This window comes from Hakea prostrata, chromosome 5 (genome assembly GCF_041222555.1).
Source record: "Hakea prostrata isolate BN-2017 chromosome 5, UWA_Hpros_2, whole genome shotgun sequence".
NCBI lineage: Eukaryota > Viridiplantae > Streptophyta > Magnoliopsida > Proteales > Proteaceae > Hakea > Hakea prostrata.
Window position 1 is genome coordinate 11,683,123 of NC_142604.1, and position 18,330 is coordinate 11,701,452.

The 18,330-nt window shown below is 37.7% G+C and overlaps 1 protein-coding gene across 1 annotated transcript; it reads left to right on the forward strand.

Annotated features, from left to right (window-relative positions):
• Positions 1-3,257: 3,257 nt before the first annotated feature.
• Positions 3,258-16,948, forward strand: LOC149015133 (endoglucanase 24-like). The gene is made up of 7 exons (XM_089154778.1): positions 3,258-3,478; positions 3,607-3,829; positions 4,312-4,595; positions 4,890-5,327; positions 12,701-12,848; positions 15,685-15,851; positions 16,216-16,948. The coding sequence occupies exons 2-7, from the start codon at positions 3,613-3,615 to the stop codon at positions 16,546-16,548; spliced, it is 1,587 nt and encodes a 528-aa protein (XP_089010904.1). The 5' UTR covers positions 3,258-3,478; positions 3,607-3,612; the 3' UTR covers positions 16,549-16,948.
• Positions 16,949-18,330: the final 1,382 nt, after the last annotated feature.

Genomic DNA, 18,330 nt, shown 5'->3' on the forward strand with positions numbered 1-18,330 from the left:
CTAACTTTCTAGTGTAGTGGGAAAACGTGAGAAGACCACATTCATCTACCCTTATAGATAAAGGATTTGGACCACATTCCTTTACCTTTCTAGTGTAGTGGAAAAACGTGAGAATATCACATTCCTCTAACCTTCTAGTGTAGGAGAAGACCACATTCCTCTACCCTTCTAATGTAGTGGAAAAGCGTGAGAATACCACATTCCTTTACCCTTCTAGATGAAGGATCTTGACTCAACCTAAAAAGCCTGGAGGTGCATGTTAATTAATACAATGAAGCATCCTAGATAGGGGTGTCAATAAAACCCTGTTGACCTAGCCTGAACCAAACCAGCCCTAAGCCCAATCCGGCTCCACCCCATTTTTTCAACTCAAAGGACGGGAGCGCTGACAAGGTTGGGTTTAGCCTCGAGCCAACATGGCCCAACACAACCCAACCCGGCCCTATGTTAGTTTAATTTAATTAAAGTAATACTTAAAAGTTATTTAATACTTGAATTGTATACCAATGCTGCGATGTTCAATTGATAAAACCAACGACTTTGAACAAAGAGGTTATTGTAGGGACAATATTATTATGAATTTTGTTTTCCATTAAAAATCAGGGTCAAGGTCAGAGTTAATTAGGGCCAAGCAGACCCTATCAACGTTAATGAGGGCGGACCAGGTAGGGAATTTTTTAAATGCCGACAGAATTAGGTTGGGCTTGAATTTTAATTTCAATCTCTTGAGAAAAGTTCAAGACTAGCCCGGCCCAACCTGTGCCGTTGACAGTTGATACCCATGATCCTGGATGTGAGACTGCGCGATACAGGAATATGTATCCAATTGTCGAATTTTTTTAATTTTTTTTGGGAAGTTTTGGTGTTCTGAGCTTGGACTGGTAGGTAGTGCGAGAATGACATACCACCAATTATTTTTATTAATTGTTACCTATTAAATACAATGTGTTGAGGACCACTTTTACCAATCAACAACCTTGACGTCCGTGGATGGTACACATTACCTGACTATATGTAAAATAACGGTGGATAATGGAGTGTTTTGTGGAATGAACGTAATTAGGACCTCAAGTGGTAAACCTCAAGGGTAGGGCAACAATTTTGACCGAGTCCGGATCTGCACCCTGTCGGGGGAGCGTTCTCTGTGATCCCCGACGGGTTTTCCACCACAAAAATAGGTGAGGCCCATTGGATAAAAATCATAAAACAGAAAAATAAAAACAAAAACATCATTTTTACCCTGTAGGTCCCACCTGTTTTTGTGGTGGAAACCCATCGGGGAGCACAAAGTGCTTCCCCGACAGGGTGCAGATCCAGATTCATTTTGACCCTAACAATCGAACAATCGAACGGCTCCGTTATCAACTCAACCATGTTAGTTTTTTTTGTTTGGTTTGACAATTTATTAGTTTTGACAAATGCATTAAGTACTGTGCAATACCACTGCGAATGGTGATGATCAATCTCCACCATTCGTTTTGTTTTTTTTATTTTATTTTATTTTTTTATTATTTATTATATTTTTTGAACTATAGCTACTTAAATTCAGAAGGAAAAAAGGAGAGGCAAAACAGGGTTAATCGAATCTCGACCACCACTTTGAATCCCAACCAACACTGAAGGTTGAGCCCCGAATGCATACCTCAAAGTCAGATATGCAATGGGTTAGGGTTGAGACCTTCGCTTAATCTAACACGATTTTGATTTTACTCTTGATCTAATTAATGATTTATGATGAATGAAGCAGTTAATGCACATTGTTAAGATCATGAAATTTATATTTGATATAGATGGTTTAAATTTATTTTGAATATTATTAGTACGTGTAGTTTCTCTTATGGATATGTATAATGAACATGTATTAGTGCATTGATTTTAATTGTTTTTTTTTTTGCCAAATATTTGGATGTTACCGAAAAAAAAGGGAATTCTGAAAGGGAGTATTTTCATTAGTCTTTTAAAGGAAAGTTAACCAAGATCAGTTGAGCCATTAAGGGTAATCATAGCCTCTAATTTAGTCAATCAAGGCCAATAAGGGCAGGCTTGCTAATGGTAGGATAGTTGAGCGGTTAATAACTCAAAATCGCATGGGGAGGTATTGGGTTCGCACCCATCCGGCGACATATATATTAGTAATATTCTCCCACCCCGCATTATATCAACTCACCAGCTCCAAAAAATAATGACGGGCTTGGGTGGCGCTTGACCGTCAAGTAATGCACAAATGGTGACTTTTTTAACATTCTTGGAATGGGTTCAAGGATCACAATGCTGGATTTGAATTTAGAAAAATCTGACCCAACCCTACTCTATTTCGCCCGTGTTCAAGGGATTAGCTAAATTAGAAAAAAAAAAAAGATTTTTTGATGAAGTAGAAAGAAAGAGAATATATCTAACATCTTTAAGTTAACATGATCTTGCTAGACTAGTTAGTCCGACGTGGTGGTGCCTACTTGTGGTGCTTACTGTTGAATGAACGCCACGTAAACTCCATTAAATGTTAGCCACACAGTAGAACGGTTTGACTCAGATTAAGGAATAATCTCGTTTATTTCACTTAAGTTGGTAAAATCTGCCCAATGCTCTTTTGCACAATTAAGATTTGGTAGAATCCACGTGATATCCAAAATTGCTTTAATGCGAGTGATTGTCAAGCCCGAGAATTCGGATCGTCAGATCCGAAATTTCATTCGAAATTGAATTTCAATGGTAGAGATTGAAATTTGATCCGACAGCCCATAGTGTGTGGTTTGATGGTCTTGCACATTTAATGCGCAAGACCCAAGCAAGACCCTGTGATATCTATCTAACACTGGACAAAATGTGCGGAACCATCAAGCCTAGCAAAACCCAGATTAACAGAATCACGCCTCAACAAACAAGTGGCTTAATTAATGAAATTCGTACACTCTTGATTGGTTTAGTATCGAATCTTTTCATATTGACTCCTACCTTGGCAAAATCACCTACTAGTATATAATTTAATATGTCTCATTAAATAAGACACTACTATTTCTAATATTTGTGTAAAACAATCATTTGTTTAACAAAAAGTTAGCAAAATTAATTTTAAATAACTACGGTCGTCTTTATCAAGTAATATAAATGTGGTAACGTGTCGTACTTCCCGAAAGTCGCTACTATGAACTGCGCTTCCACGGTATTGAAAATGAAAACGGAAAACCGCGTCTTGTATGGTGTCGGTGCCGTTATCTACTAGATTTCTACAGCACTATATATAACTTTTCTGTTCACACTTTTAGTCATTAACAAGACGTCAAGTTCTCCTGAGATCTTGCCTTACGGTGGTTAGCCTTCCTCGATCGATTCAGGAACTGAAAGAGATCTTTGAACAACTACATTTATATCTGTCGATTTCAACTAGCAACATTCGGATTTCAAAGGAACTTTGATGTGTGTGTGTAAAACCTAGGTAGAAGCTATCGTCGTTTCACTTCACTGCAGCTAACTCCATTTTGTAAGTGAAGATCTTGAACAATGCATTTCGTTTTAGAGTGATAATATTCTCACAGATCCACTTATTTTTCAGTTGTTGAAACGCGAAATCTCTTTAGAGCGAGGAATCACTGTTTTGTTTTGTTGCAGAGTCAAATGGGAGCTGATTCGAAGTCGAAGGGAGGATGGTGTGGGTGGTTCGTAGTGTTAGTGGTTGTGCTTGTCATTGCCGCAGCTGTGTCTCTTACTTTAGTAAAGAAATTTCATCATTCAAAGCAACACGCTGCTCCCGTTCCTGGGCCTCCTGGCGCCATTACCCAGAAATATTCTAGCGCTCTTAAGCTCGCCGTACAATTCTTGGATGTACAAAAATGTAAGCTTTATCCTCTTCGTATTTAATATTAACCCGGGGCATTCCATTCACTCAGATCTCTTCTTCTGGTCTGTTGCGGAATTTTTTGTTTTTTAATTTTTATGTTGATGAGAAGAAATTGTTACAATGTGCATCAGCGTCACATGTAAGGGACCGATGTTCTTTTGTTTGGGAAGGAGATCTGACTGCTCAGAGAATTGCTTTTGATTGTTATCTATGCGATAATGGTTTAATTGTATTTCTACTGGTCTCACCCAAATATGACATTCGTTTTAGTTTCAAGCTTTTTATGGCGTAAGTAACAAGTTATTACCTTGAATTTGCATTAGAGAAGCTATTTATTAAGAATGTTGTTGCACCTGTTTTCAAGCTAATAAACTTAGAACTTTTTATTCTAATTACTTACTGTGATAAACTTTTTTGGGACGTTATTTGGAGGTAGTAAAATATTTCTTGTTTAAGATGTCACTTTATTCTTGCAGCTGGTAAGTTGGTTAATAACCCAATATCGTGGAGAGGTGATTCGGCTCTAGATGACGGGAAGGAAGAGGGTATTGATCTGTCAAAAGGAATGTATGATGCTGGTGATCATATGAAATTTGGTTTTCCTTTGGCTTTCACTGCATCTGTGTTGTCATGGGCCATCCTTGAATATGGAGATCAGATGAGCGCAGTCAAGCAGCTGGAACCTACTCGACAGTCACTTAAATGGATAACTGATTACCTGATCAATGCTCACCCTTCTGAGAAAGTCCTTTATATTCAGGTAACTGTGCACTTCCTGTTCCAATCACTTGAATCTTTGGTACCCTGGCATTTGTTACCTAAATTGTTATGTCATTTGCATTTTAAGAAATGATGATTGATTTGATACCATTTAAACTACGGAGTATTTTAGAATAGGAGGGAGCAATTGAACTCATGGCAGTGAATTTGAAGAGGCAGCAATGAAGATTTTGAAATGGCTGTAGTTTGGAAAGATAATCCAGTAAAAAGCTAAAATAGAGGGAAGAAAAAAGCAAAATATATATGCTTATCTGTTGTTTCTATATTTTGGCAGGTTGGTGATCCTAATTTAGACCATAAGTGTTGGGAGAGACCTGAAACCATGTCTGAGAAGAGGCCTCTAACACAGGTGAATACATCTTCACCAGGGACAGATGTTGCAGCAGAAACTGCAGCTGCTATGGCAGCTGCTTCTCTGGTGTTCAAGACTACAGACTCCACATATTCAGGAGTGCTTCTCAAGCATGCCAAACAACTATTCACTTTTGCAGATACTTACAGAGGTTCTTATAGTGTCAGCATTCCTCAGGTTCAGACATATTACAATTCTACAGGATATGAAGATGAGCTCCTCTGGGCTGCAAGTTGGCTCTATCATGCCACTGGAGACAAGTCGTACCTTGAATATGTCACTGTTAAAAATGGAAACTCCTTTGCAAATTGGGGAAATCCAACGTGGTTTAGCTGGGATAACAAGCTTGCAGGAACTCAGGTATGCACATGCTATTACAAGCACACCATCAGAATAATGCTTTGGTACCAATCACTTTAGGCTCAATCTGGTTGCAACTAAGCAAAATGAAGGAAAGTGAACTTATATGTAACATAAAAAATCGGAAACTTAGGTAATCATTTTTTTTTTGACTAACATAAAACTTTTCAAAACATGGAATTTAACCTTTCAAGTGATTTCTTTATTCACCTACTCTTATTCTTGCGATTTGGTTGACAAGTGAAGGAAACTTTAGTTACCATGTACAAGGTTTTGAGTTGGTTACCAAAGTTTTCAAAGCCTTGATTAGGCATGACTTATATGGTGTCAGCTAAGCGTCCATGCAGTTAGTGAGAATCGAGGCTACTGGCCTTTTTCCTGAAGAGGAAACCCTGGAGAAAAATGTTAAAATTAGGCAGGAAAAAAAAAAGAAATAGGACAAAGAAGCATATGTGGTATCTGCTTATCGAGTTCTAGCCATCTACAGAACAGGGTGGAAAACCTATTGAAACCAGAATTGTATGGAATAAGGAATGATTAGAAATAAGAGAAAACTGATAATAGAATTATGGAAAACCTAATCTACAAAATTTGGTTGAAGGGTCTGGTCTTAAGGTGAACCTCAGATAGAAATCTGAAGATCAGATCCTCAGTAATGGAATAATTCTATTGAGTACAATTTTCAAAATGAAGTTAAACAGAAAAATTATGCAAGAACTTCATGGGTTTATAGCTACGACTAATCATGAACTGATAGAAGTGATCAAGCATGAACATGCCAGATTTGTATTAGATTGTACAGTAAAGGAAAAATCAAATTTGAAGAGTTCAGATAGTACTAGGAAACTGGAGTTTATCATCAGAAAATCAAAATACAGGATAGAGGGTAAAATATTCCGACCCGTAATATAATTTTGGAGGAAAGAAGAACGATGAATGAGAGGTGCACTCGGGAAACCACCTGATTAACAATCTAGAATCCATAAGATGTGCTTCTGAATCACAGAAGAGGACTTCCAGCAGATGTACCTCTGAATCACACAAAATACTCTTGAATTGCACAAGAGTAGTCTGAAATCCATAACCCAAATTAGACCAAAAGTTCTATGATTAACCAGATCATATGAATGGTATAAAACAGAAATCTAAACTGTCCTAGACTTCCAAAATTATTGGCTACTGTTGAACAATCCCTAACTGTCCCAAACAATTCAGTAATAATGAAGAATAACAAAAGAGGAAACTTCTTTCAGCTTCAGGCTATGAATGGAAGTCATGAAGAACCAAAACTGAAACAAGTAACCAACTAAAGCTGGACTTAGAACGTCTTTACTCCAGCCAATTGCTTACAATAGAATAATAAAATAAGCTTCCTAATATTACACGAGTTGGCTGATCTCCAATTTCCTGTAGTGGTCAGTAAACTTGCCAATTTTGGATCCACTAATCATATCACAAATCAGGAACTGAACCAGAGGTTTGTTCACACCCATAACTTGTTCAAGGTTGAAGCAGACATATCCAATCCATCTGGACTTCTTTCCTGTTCTTCTTTTGTTCTGCATCAGCTGCAGTCTCTGCTGCATTTACTGCCATCAGCCAGGCAGCTCCTGGAAGAAAAGAAGAAGGAAGAGGAAAAAGGAGGAGAAGGATACCTACCATTACTTCCAGCTGGCCTTGCTGTCCATATTGATCTCTTGTTGTCATCTGGAATCAAGGGGAAGGAAAACAGGATTGATCTCTGAGTTTCTAAATATCTGAGACCCAGGATTGAGATCACTGTTTCGTACATTATGTAGGGCTAGATGTGCTGGATTCATTTTGAGGTTTGACACTGGTTTGGACCCTGGGTTTCGTTTTGGTCAGCTTTGACCCATATTTAATTCCACGTTTTAGAGTGAGTAGTTTTATAAGGTTAAACTAGTACATTTCATAGTTTATCAGTTAAGGAGATAACCTTTTAGGTTTACAGATAAAGCTCCGTATGACTTAGTATTTAATGTATACCACCTTTTTCTTCTTCCTTTTTTCCTGATGACGGTAACTGTACATTTGGCCCAACTATTCCCCTGGACCCATGCAAGAGCATATGTCACTACACTGGTCAGTGCTGGATCTTATGTGAACCATAGAAGCTTTTGGTGCTGGCCCGGGGGTATTTAAACCTCCTTAACAACTTAATATTTTACATGAAGATCTCAAACCTCTTTAGGTTTGCGCACATTAGTCACAAAGGTACCCACCTAGTGCCAAAATGCCTAGCCTCTTTTCCCCCACCTGGAGTTTTCCTTTTCTGCTTGACTACTATGGTTAGAAAAGTTTCCATTTATTTCTGGTTTTAGTTTCATTTCCTCTTGCTTTAGACCCAATCAGAAAAAGCCTCGCCATTTATATGTATGTTATGTTTATATTGAGTTGGCTTCTAGAGCATACCTTATTATTTACCTCTTTATTTTTTCTATGGGTTCTTGTAAGCATAATGATAATAAGGGTGTAAAAACAATCTTTTGTTGAATATTACATTGCCACAGTTTTTAGTGCTCTTGTTAATTCTTTTATCCAGTCAAACTTTTCTCATAGTTAGAACTTTCACCAGCAAATACTGGCATATTTCATATGCTTGTTGAATTGAATATCGAAAAGGGCATCTTTTATTCAATGTTTGTTAATTCTTGTAATTCTATACTGTCCTAGTATACATTACTCTTTCTTCCAAACCACCTCCCCCCCCCCCTTTTCTTCTTCAACCCTTCTCCCCACAGAAAAATTTTAAAAAAATAAGCTTTTAAAAAATTTGCAACTCTTGAAAAAAGAAGAAGAAGAAGCTACATTTAAGACATCCACAAGCCATTTATTAGTTTATGGTATGCGATTGGTAACGTTTCTGTTCTGAGTAACCAATTCTTATGCAAAACCATTTTTTAATGTTTCTGTGCTAAAAGACCGTTCTTTGCTTGAAAATGGCGTTTGATAAATCCGTTCTGAAAATATTTTCAGAACACTAATAATAGAATAAGTTGTTCTTTTTTTCTTTTCTTTTTTGGTTGAAAAATAAAGTTGGTGTTTCATAAACTCGTTTTAAAGCTTAAATTTGAAGCAATTTTATCACTTTCATTTCTGTTCTTTGGTAAAAACATCTTTTTGATGTTCTGCAAAAAGCGTTCTTTAGAGCACTTTTCTGACCGGTTCGTTCTTAAAGAACAGAAGAACAAACCATTTTATCAAACGCCTCTAACTCGGTTCTTCCGTTCCCAAAGAACAGAAGAACGCCAAAAACGTTTTTTAAGAACGTTATTGTTAGAAAACAAGCATTAAATAATCAAAACAGCAGCTGAACTTGAACAAAGAAAAGAGAGAAGAAGAAGAAGAGAAGAGAGATGAAGAACTAGTAGAAGAGGCTTGTGATTCTTGCTTAAGAGTCTAGAATCACAGAGCCATTTTATTTATAGCTTCTAATGAATCTAATACAACTTGAGAGACAAGTAATTGTCCTCTAGAAAAAGGAAACAAAAAATTACAACTTTAGTAACTTCCTAGCTCTAAAAATAGAAAATTCTGAAAATAGAAACTACCACCAAAATAGAAACTATGCTTTCTAAAAACTCCCAAAACTTATGTAGCAAGACTCCAACATTAGAAATAGAAAGTAGAATAACATCAATAGCATAATACTGTTCACGTAAACAGTACAAACAAAGTTACTGTTCACGTGAATAGCGTCGTGAACAGTAAATAACCCAAGTGTATATACTTCAACACTCCCCCTCAAGCTGGAGTGTACACAAAGAAAACTTCAGCTTGCACAATAAGAATAAACTTGAAAAGTAGCACCAATCTTGAATCGTGTAGCAATGGCAGACGTCAATAAACACTGGAAACTTCACTCAGGAGATAATCAACACCAACTTAAAAAAAAAACTTTAATTCTTCATGTCAATAGAACCATCCAATAATAAGAACAATCGACGATGTTGAAGACGAACAAAGTCCATAAGTATAACAGGATCAAGGATACTATTCATATAATGCCGGTAGTAGGAGAAATATCCACACTAAATCTTCAAAATTGCAACTCCAATGTCCATAAGTATAGCAGGATCAAAGACACCATCCACATAATGCCGGTAGTAGGGAGAAATATCCATACTAATTCTTCAAAATTACAACTCCAATGTCCATATAAATGCTTCACAAGAAGGCAAGTAATAGGCAAAGTATAGGTAGGTAAAAGGCAATATTAATTATTGTGGACCAAGTAGGTAGGTAAAAGACAGTATAGGTTATTGTGGACCAAGTAGGTCAGGTAGTATGGGACAGTATGGGTTACTGCGGACCAAGTAGGTAAGGTAAAAGACAATATGGGTTACTGCGGACCAAGTAGGTAAGGTAAAAGACAGTATAGGTTATTGTGGACCAAGTAGGTAAGGTAGTATGGGTTACTACAGACCAAGTAGTTAGGTAAAGGACAATATAGGTAAAGACATGTAATGATATTGTTGTAGAATGCCATAAGTTGAGGACAAAGATCTTCACAAATAATATTCATCAACACATCTTGAGTAGATATAGAATAAGGTACCATTCTCCCCCTCACGTGTAGCATTACACGTGGACAATTAATGATGAGCAGTGTATTATTCACCAATAAAGTTGATCAAGCAGCAGAAAATCATCTCACAGGACAAAGTCTTGTGCAACAAGGGGAAAAAAAATTATGGACCACCGCTAACCCTTAGGCAGGAGCAAATTAGATCAGGAAAAAAAATATATTGAACAAGCTTGGAATCTCAAAATTGCAGTAGTCGCCAAGGTCCGATGCGTCCACTGAAGTCGCCGTGTCAGTGGCTGGCGACACCACCGACACGGCGACAATCGTCGAAATATCGAGCGACTTTTCTAATGAATGTCGGCCGACGACCATCGGGTGATTTTGAGAGTGGTCTGAACTCTGACGACCAAAAATCTTGAAATGGGTTTTCAGTCTTTCGATATGGTGCTTCGTTCGAGCCGATTGATCCAATTCATTTCTTCTTCAGTTCTTCCGCCGGAATCTACGGTGTCTGCGTGCTGGTGGAGGAGCAGGAGCTAGAGGAGGTGGAGGTTTGGTGGTGCCGTGGTGGTGGGGAAGGTGGATTGGGTGGTGGAGTTGGTGCAGGAGGTGGTGTTGGTGGCGTAGGTGCCGCCGCTGGTTCTGGATTTCCCAGATGCATGATACGGCAAGGTGCAAAGGGGGTATCAGGCTATCAGCAAAAGGGTTACGGTCATAGACCTCAAGAATGTAAGAATCTTGCCTGAGTAATTCATAAAAGAGATGTAGATCTCCCACCTAAGCTGCATGGATCAACCTTAGATGCGGAATTCTCCTGAGCGTTTCATATGTGAGCTCAACATCTCCCAACTGACCTGTGTTTATCAAGCTTTCACTCATGGGAACAAGCAACAAGATAAAGTGCAGTAACACTTTTGAGGAAATTTAGAGTGAAGAGAATTCCTATTAGCAAAACCGATCGCGGAATTCTCCTGAGCGTTTCATATGCCCTTAAGTTGACTGGAGTGAATCAACAGAATGGCGCCGGAAGGCCCAGAACCGATCGCTGCATCTTCGAGACTTCGCCCATGCTTCGAAAATGTCGACCGTCGGCGATATATCGCCGATAAAATGTTAAAGTCGAGTCGTTGGGGGATGTCGTGTCGCCCCCCAGCGACACTTCGATATTTCTCCCTGTGTCGGCGATAAATCGTGGACACAAGGTACCATGGTCGCTGCAGCAATCCACTCAGAAGAAGTGCAATAACAGTAGTTGCAGTAGCAAATAATATCAGATCTCGAACCATAGCAACAAAATTCTGCTAGATTTGAAACTCTAACAGATCTTGATATGAAGGAAAAGTAGTCCTCTAGGTCTTTGTAGAAGTTTTAGATGAAAAGAAGGCTAAACTTGATTTTGAAATAAACAACGGAAGCAGTAGTAAAGCAAGACGATAGCAGCAGAATTTTTCAGAATAGAGAAATTCATTAAAACAGGGTACTAGTATACAACTTGCAGCAGAACTTATAGCACAAACAATGGAAGACAATACTTAGGTCTTGCAATCCGAATTATGGGCATATCTTCGCAAGAATCAAGAGGAATCCTAGGACATCAGTATAGTGCAGATCGAACTTCAAATTTGCACAAAAAAAAAGGGTAGTAGCAGCCTCAATTGAATCAAATACGTAGACATATCCCCAGAAAGCTTGGGGCCTTTTTGTAGTATTAATGCATAGATACTTGGTGCTTCAAAAGTCAAAGGACAGCCATGCACAATTACTGCAGCGAAGGATGGGGCTGCCCTAGATAAGAAAAAGGAAAAAAAAAGAAGAAAAAAACTGGGCAGCCAAGAGAGAGAAAACGGTCCCTAAGTTGATTAAACTTGCTCTGATGCCATGTTAGAAAACAAGCATTAAATAATCAAAACAGCAGCTGAACTTGAACAAAGAAAAGAGAGAAGAAGAAGAAGAAGAAGAGAGATGAAGAACTAGTAGAAGAGGCTTGTGATTCTTGCTTAAGAGTCTAGAATCACCGAGACCTTTTATTTATAGCTTCTAATGAATCTAATACAACTTGAGAGACAAGTAATTGTCCTCTAGAAAAAGGAAACAAAAAATTACAACTTTAGTAACTTCCTAGCTCTAAAAATAGAAAATTCTGAAAATAGAAACTACCACCAAAATAGAAACTATGCTTTCTAAAAACTCCCAAAACTTATGTAGCAAGACTCCAACATTAGAAATAGAAAGTAGAATAACATCAATAGCATAATACTGTTCACGTAAACAATACAAACAAAGTTACTGTTCATGTGAACAGTAGAAACATATTTCTATTGTTCACGTGAATAGTGTCATGAACAGTAAATATCCCAAGTGTATATACTTCAACAGTTATCAAACGCGCCCATAGTGTTGGATTACAGTCATTCAAGTGCTATATTGACTTAAATTTTCTTCAGCCATTTGACATTTCCCGTTGCAGTCATTTTTATTTTTTAAGGTGGTCTGGTCTTAGATTTTAGTATAAATTTGAAAACCTTAGTGTACTGAAGTCTAAACACTAAAAATGGTAGAGCTTGTGAATTATACTAAATTGAAGTTGAGCTGGATTTCACGCTGGAAAATTTTTGGAAATTGTTCAATAATATAATCTTGAAATTTTGTGAACTTAATCATATTTTACCAAGTAAGTTAATCTACAGCACTGCTCTTATGATACTAATACTATTTTACCCATGCTTAAATGTTCGTGCAATTTTTCTTCTGGAAAAGTACTTCAGATAGAATTGGGCTCCACTTTTGACATTTTTCAAATATTCAAATCTTGGTTTTGGTTCAGGTTCTTTTGTCCAGGGTAAACTTATTTGGTGCAAAAGGAGCCTCAGGTGCAGAGAACAATGGCCTCCAGATGTACCGAAAGACAGCTGAGGCTGTTATGTGTGGCCTCCTGCCAAGTTCCCCAACAGCTACGAAAAGCAGAACAGACAGTAATTCTCTGTTCTATTTTACCATTTGCTTCATTCTTAGAGTGACCCACCAAACTTTGTTTGAATCCCAATGCAAGCTTTCCAAATTGTTAGATGTTACTCATAGTTAATGGTCTCAAGTCTATATATGATAAGAATGTCATTGAAATGCAAATATCCTTGTTCTGAATTTTTAGCTGTCCAGGCTAATTAAATTTACACCTTTGCAAATAACCTTATTCTGAATTTTTAGCTGTCCAGACTAATTAAGTTTACACCTTCGCATGATGCATGAAGGGAAAGAGACCAATTGACTAACTTCTTGGCCATTGAATGGCGATATATCAAGAAGAATGGAGCAAAAACTTAAAACTGTTAGTTGTCAATTTATGTTCCATTTTGCTCCTATTTATTAAACACACTTTGGAGCCATGCAGCTTTCTTCTCAAAGATGGATGGAGATATTCCCCGATTAGTAAAATTTCAGGATATAGGAGGCTTGCCAACTCGATGGTTTGTAAGATGGAGAATACCTATGGCGTTTGGTGTTGGAAAACATTCTCTATTTCCTTGTAGAATATGTCCTTAAATTCACTCTTGTAGTAGGGAAGTAAATGAGTCATGCTAGTGTCATCATTGAATAAATTTGAGGAGGCATTCCTCAATAGGATTTGGAACCATATGACCAAGTAGTGGGGGACAGGATATAGAGAAAGACGGTTAAAGAAGGGGAAATCTTTGAAGAATTAGACTTGAAGAAGGGGAAGAAGGAGAAGAACATTCATAAGAAGAAGAGAAGAGGAGAGAGAAAGAAGGGATTTGTTTTTTTTTGGGGGGGGGGGTGCACTGATAAAGCTTCGATTCATCTTCTTTTCTATTCCATGCTCAATAAGCTGATTACAAGTGTTTAAATAACAAAACAAACATACTTGATACGAAAACAACTATAATAGGACTCTTGGTAATTTAAAACTAACAAAAGACTGATCCTACTAGGACTCTTAGGAATTTAAAACTAACTAAAACTTATCCTAGATATCATATCCAAATAAAAACTTTGATTACATGATTATCCCAATAATAAATAACAAAATTCTAAATTATCTCTAGAACTCCCACGAAAATAGTTCCTATTTTATATCCTTGCAAGCTAGAGTTTGGGCCCACCAAATTTGAATATATTTCCATGCAAGCTAGACTTGGGGCCCACCAAATGTGAAAATTATAATCTAGGTAACTGTTCATGCTACTGTAGCGTGAACAGTAACTCCCACGAAAATAGTTCCTATTTTATATCCTTGCAAGCTAGAGTTTGGGCCCACCGAATTTGAATATATTTCCATGCAAGCTAGACTTGGGCCCCACCAAATATGAAAATTATAATCTAGGTAACTGTTCATGCTACTGTAGCATGAACAGTAACTTCTGGTTGTGCTGCATCAATTTCTCCTTCTCTTAAAAAAAAACTCATCCTCGAGTTTCATTAAAAGAAAATCTGCGTTACTTGATCTGCATTCACAAAAACAGGCTTTGATGGGTTGCTGTAGCATTGTTTGCAATTACTGAGAAAAGAAATTAAGGGAAAGGAAAAAAGGAGGAAGAGTACAAAGATCTCAAGGAGGAAAAGAAAAGCAAGGAAGAGAGACAAGAAGATTGAATAGACCACGAGATAAAGAAGAGATTTACCTAGGTTTGGGCTTTGATACCAATGAATGGGGGACACGAGAGAGAGAGAGAGAGAGAGAGAGGGTTTAAGAAGATAGGGGAAATCAAGAATTAGACTTAAAGAAGGAGAAGAACACTCATAAAAAGAAGAAGAAAAGAGGGGAGAGAGAGGAGAGAGAGAGAAGGGAATGGGTGGCTGCAAACCCACTAGTAAAGCTTCAATTAATCTTCTTTTCTATTCCATGCTCAATAAGCTGAGAACTAGGCTAAAAGAAGGGGAAGAAGGAGAACACTCACAAGAAGAAGCAAAGAGGGGAGAGGGGAATGGGGGGCTGTAAACCCACACTGCTAAAGCTTCAATTAATCTTCTTTTCTATTGCATGCTCAATAAGCTGATTACAAGTCTTTAAATAACAAAACATATATACTTCAATATGAAAACAACTATAATAGGACTCTTGGCAATTTAGAATTAACAAAAAACTGATTCTACTAGCACTGTTAGGAATTTAAAACTAACTAAAACTTATCCTAGATATCCTACCCGAATAAAAAAAAAAAATTTTGATTACATGATTTTCCCAATAAATAAATAACAAAATCCTAAATCGTCTCCAAAACTCCCACGAAAACTGTTCCTATTTTATCTCATTGCAAGCTGGACTTTGGGCCCACCAAATTTGAATCTATCTCCACCCAAGCTGGACTTGGGGTCCACCAAATATGAAAATGATCATCTAGGCTATTGTTCATGTTACGGTAGCGTGAACAATAACTTGTGGTGTGCTGCATCACCCACTTCTCATTCTTTTTTCCTGTTTAGCTTTGTTTGGTCCCACACCATCTACTTGATTTGATTGTCATAACCACTGGAAAATGTAAAGTAGGTTAGTAAAGCTAAAGTTTTCCAGGAATGTGGCCTATGCCAGCACTCCCATGAGTCTCTCTCTGCCTCCTTGTTTTGTGGAGGAGAGATAGGCACACAAGAGTGCTAGCATGCCACACTCCTGGACAGAAAACTACTTCTAATAAACTTAATGCATCTATACATATTTCCAGTACTTCTTAGGTGACCTCTTCTCATTTTTGAAATTCGAACATCTGTTATGTCATTCTTGACATGATTTTTCCAAATATGTGATATCACCAACCCTCTCCTCAAAGCGGCAGTTAATGTAGTATTTTTATGCAGGTGGTCTCATATGGGTCAGTCAATGGAATGCTCTGCAGCATCCCGTTGCTTCTGCTTTCCTAGCTGTTCTTTACAGTGATTATATGCTGACATCCCAGACTGCAACTTTCAGTTGTAATGGGAACTCCTTCACTCCAGAAGATCTCCGCAAATTTGCCACTTCACAGGTACACAGTTTCATCAATCAATTGAGCACTAGTAGAACAATATTCAGGGGAAATGGACCTGCCTGGTGGAATGCCCACCATGATAATGCCTTCTCAATTATAATTTTCATTTGCTTGGTTGTTCTTTATGCACCAAATTAATTTTTTTAACCATGCCAATTTAAAACTATAGGATGGATCCTGGGTCATCCTATCAAGGTGAAATTTGCCTTGTAAGATCATGATTTGTGGACCCTTAAGTTGTGAGTTCAGCCTCATTTCTGAGTGCAGTAGGAGGATTGGCTTTGTCCAGCCTCTTCTGATGCTTACTGTGATAAAAGGAGATCTCTACTGAAAAATATGCATTGTTTTCTGACTCTTCCAGGCCGATTATGTATTGGGAGACAATCCGATGAAAATGAGCTTTCTTGTTGGCTATGGAGATAAGTATCCACAATATGTGCATCACAGGGGAGCTTCAATTCCAGTAGATGCAACTACTGGCTGCGACGATGGCTTCATGTATCTAAACTCAACTAAACCCAATCCAAATGTTGCTGTTGGAGGTCTTGTGGGTGGACCATTCTTTAATGAAACCTATAATGATTCGCGTAACAACTCCATGCAAGCAGAACCAAGTACTTACAACAGTGCAGTTATTGTTGGCCTCCTATCTGGTTTGGTCACCACCTCCTCGGTGGTCACGTCTTTCACTTAAATTAGAGCACAAGTAGTTGTGGTCCTTAGTTGTTGTATATTTTGTTCTTTGTTATATTTTTTTGGCTGCCCAGTTCAGTGGTTTTTGGGTGCACTAGGTCTAGTGTAATGATAGAATTTGATTGTATGTGTACATCTTTACTTTCACTGAAAGAGCAGAAATCGTTCGTGTAGTTGTTTCTTGGACAGATAGAGATGACACAAGGCAAGCAGAAAGATCCCACAGCAGCCCGTTAAATTCATTTTTCCTGTGAAGATCATATAGTCTTGTTGAGGTAACAAACACGTTCTACAAGTTGGATTAGTGTCTCACTTTCTGATGCATAAAGCTGTATTGAATACTTTGGAATTTTGAAAATTTCAATTTTAATATAAATGTATCTGAATTGGTATTTATTGCGGATATCTCCCTTGGTTTTACTAGCTATGGCAACATCCCTTGCATCGTGATGTAAAAAGCTGGATTTTTATTTGCCACAGTTGCTGTTGACGGTTGAGACTCAACCATGTAATTCAAAAGTAATTAGATGGTGATTAAAAATTCAATAATATTATATGTCAATGTAGGGTTGGTTGAGTGGTAAAGATTCATGTTTCTCAATATAGAGGTTTTGGGTTCTAACTTTGGGGATGACATTTCAATTTCAGTATTAAACCAAAAAATAATAAATAATAACTTCTTCTTTTTTACATATTAAGGGTTCTAGAGTTTGTAAATTTACAAACTATACCTCCTGGTATGTACCCGAATTTAAATCCCATTGTTTCAAAACTTCACCTCTGTCGTTTTTTTCTTCTATCAAAAATCATCTTTTGCAAGCCCTAGTTTTAGAAATGTCTATCGAAAGTCGTCTTCTTCTTCTAACAAAATGTCTTTCATTTTTTCTCCCTTGGCTCAACCCGATCTTAAACCCAAATTTTGCAAGCCCTAGTTCTAGAAAATTTGGATCATGCGCTTCCAACGGAAAGACCCAAGCTGAATTTTGGGGATTCCATCTAAACAAGAAATCTAGAATCAAATCAGTAAAAATCTTCCGGATTTATATTTGCGGCAGGTCTTGTTGCCAGCAGTTGACGCTCCTGATTTTGCCACGTGTAAAATTACAATCGGACGGTGTGAATTGAAAGTGCAAGGGTTTTATTGTAAATAAGACTTTCTTCTTTTACACTAAAAGGTTTTGCAAATTCACAAAAAAAACCCTGATTATACCCAACTTTAATCGCCCATTTCGCAAACCCTACATCAAATCGGACAGAGTGACGGAGTGATTTCTATCAAGCAAATGTTGAGACCAACAAACCGCAAGAACATATTCTAATGCATAAAACGATGAAAGAAGAAGAAGAAATCCAACAAAAGAGTACCCAACTAGTCTGAAAATCCATTCAAGGAGAGCTTAGTAGCTAAACATCAGAAACATCATCTCTATCCGATTAAAATCTTTAGATCTCGTAGACTCGCTCCATTTCTTCAGATCTCAAAGCTTGAAGAAGTGGTTTCAGGGTCAATAGAGAAAAAATCTTCAGTAGTTGTCATGATTTTCCTCCCCAACAGTGTCTCAAAAGGAGGGAGAGAGAGAGAGAGAGAGATTTGACCCATAGGAGAAGCTTTAAATGGGAGTGGGTTATTTGATTTGTTCTTCAATCGTCTTGAGACTGAAGATGTTCTGGGTTTTGGTGAAACCCTTCAAAGGAAATGGATTCCAATTTACAATTTGTTGCCATAACCATGTTATTGCTTCCAGTTCCGGCAGCCATTTTCATTCCTCAACCAAAGCTTTTC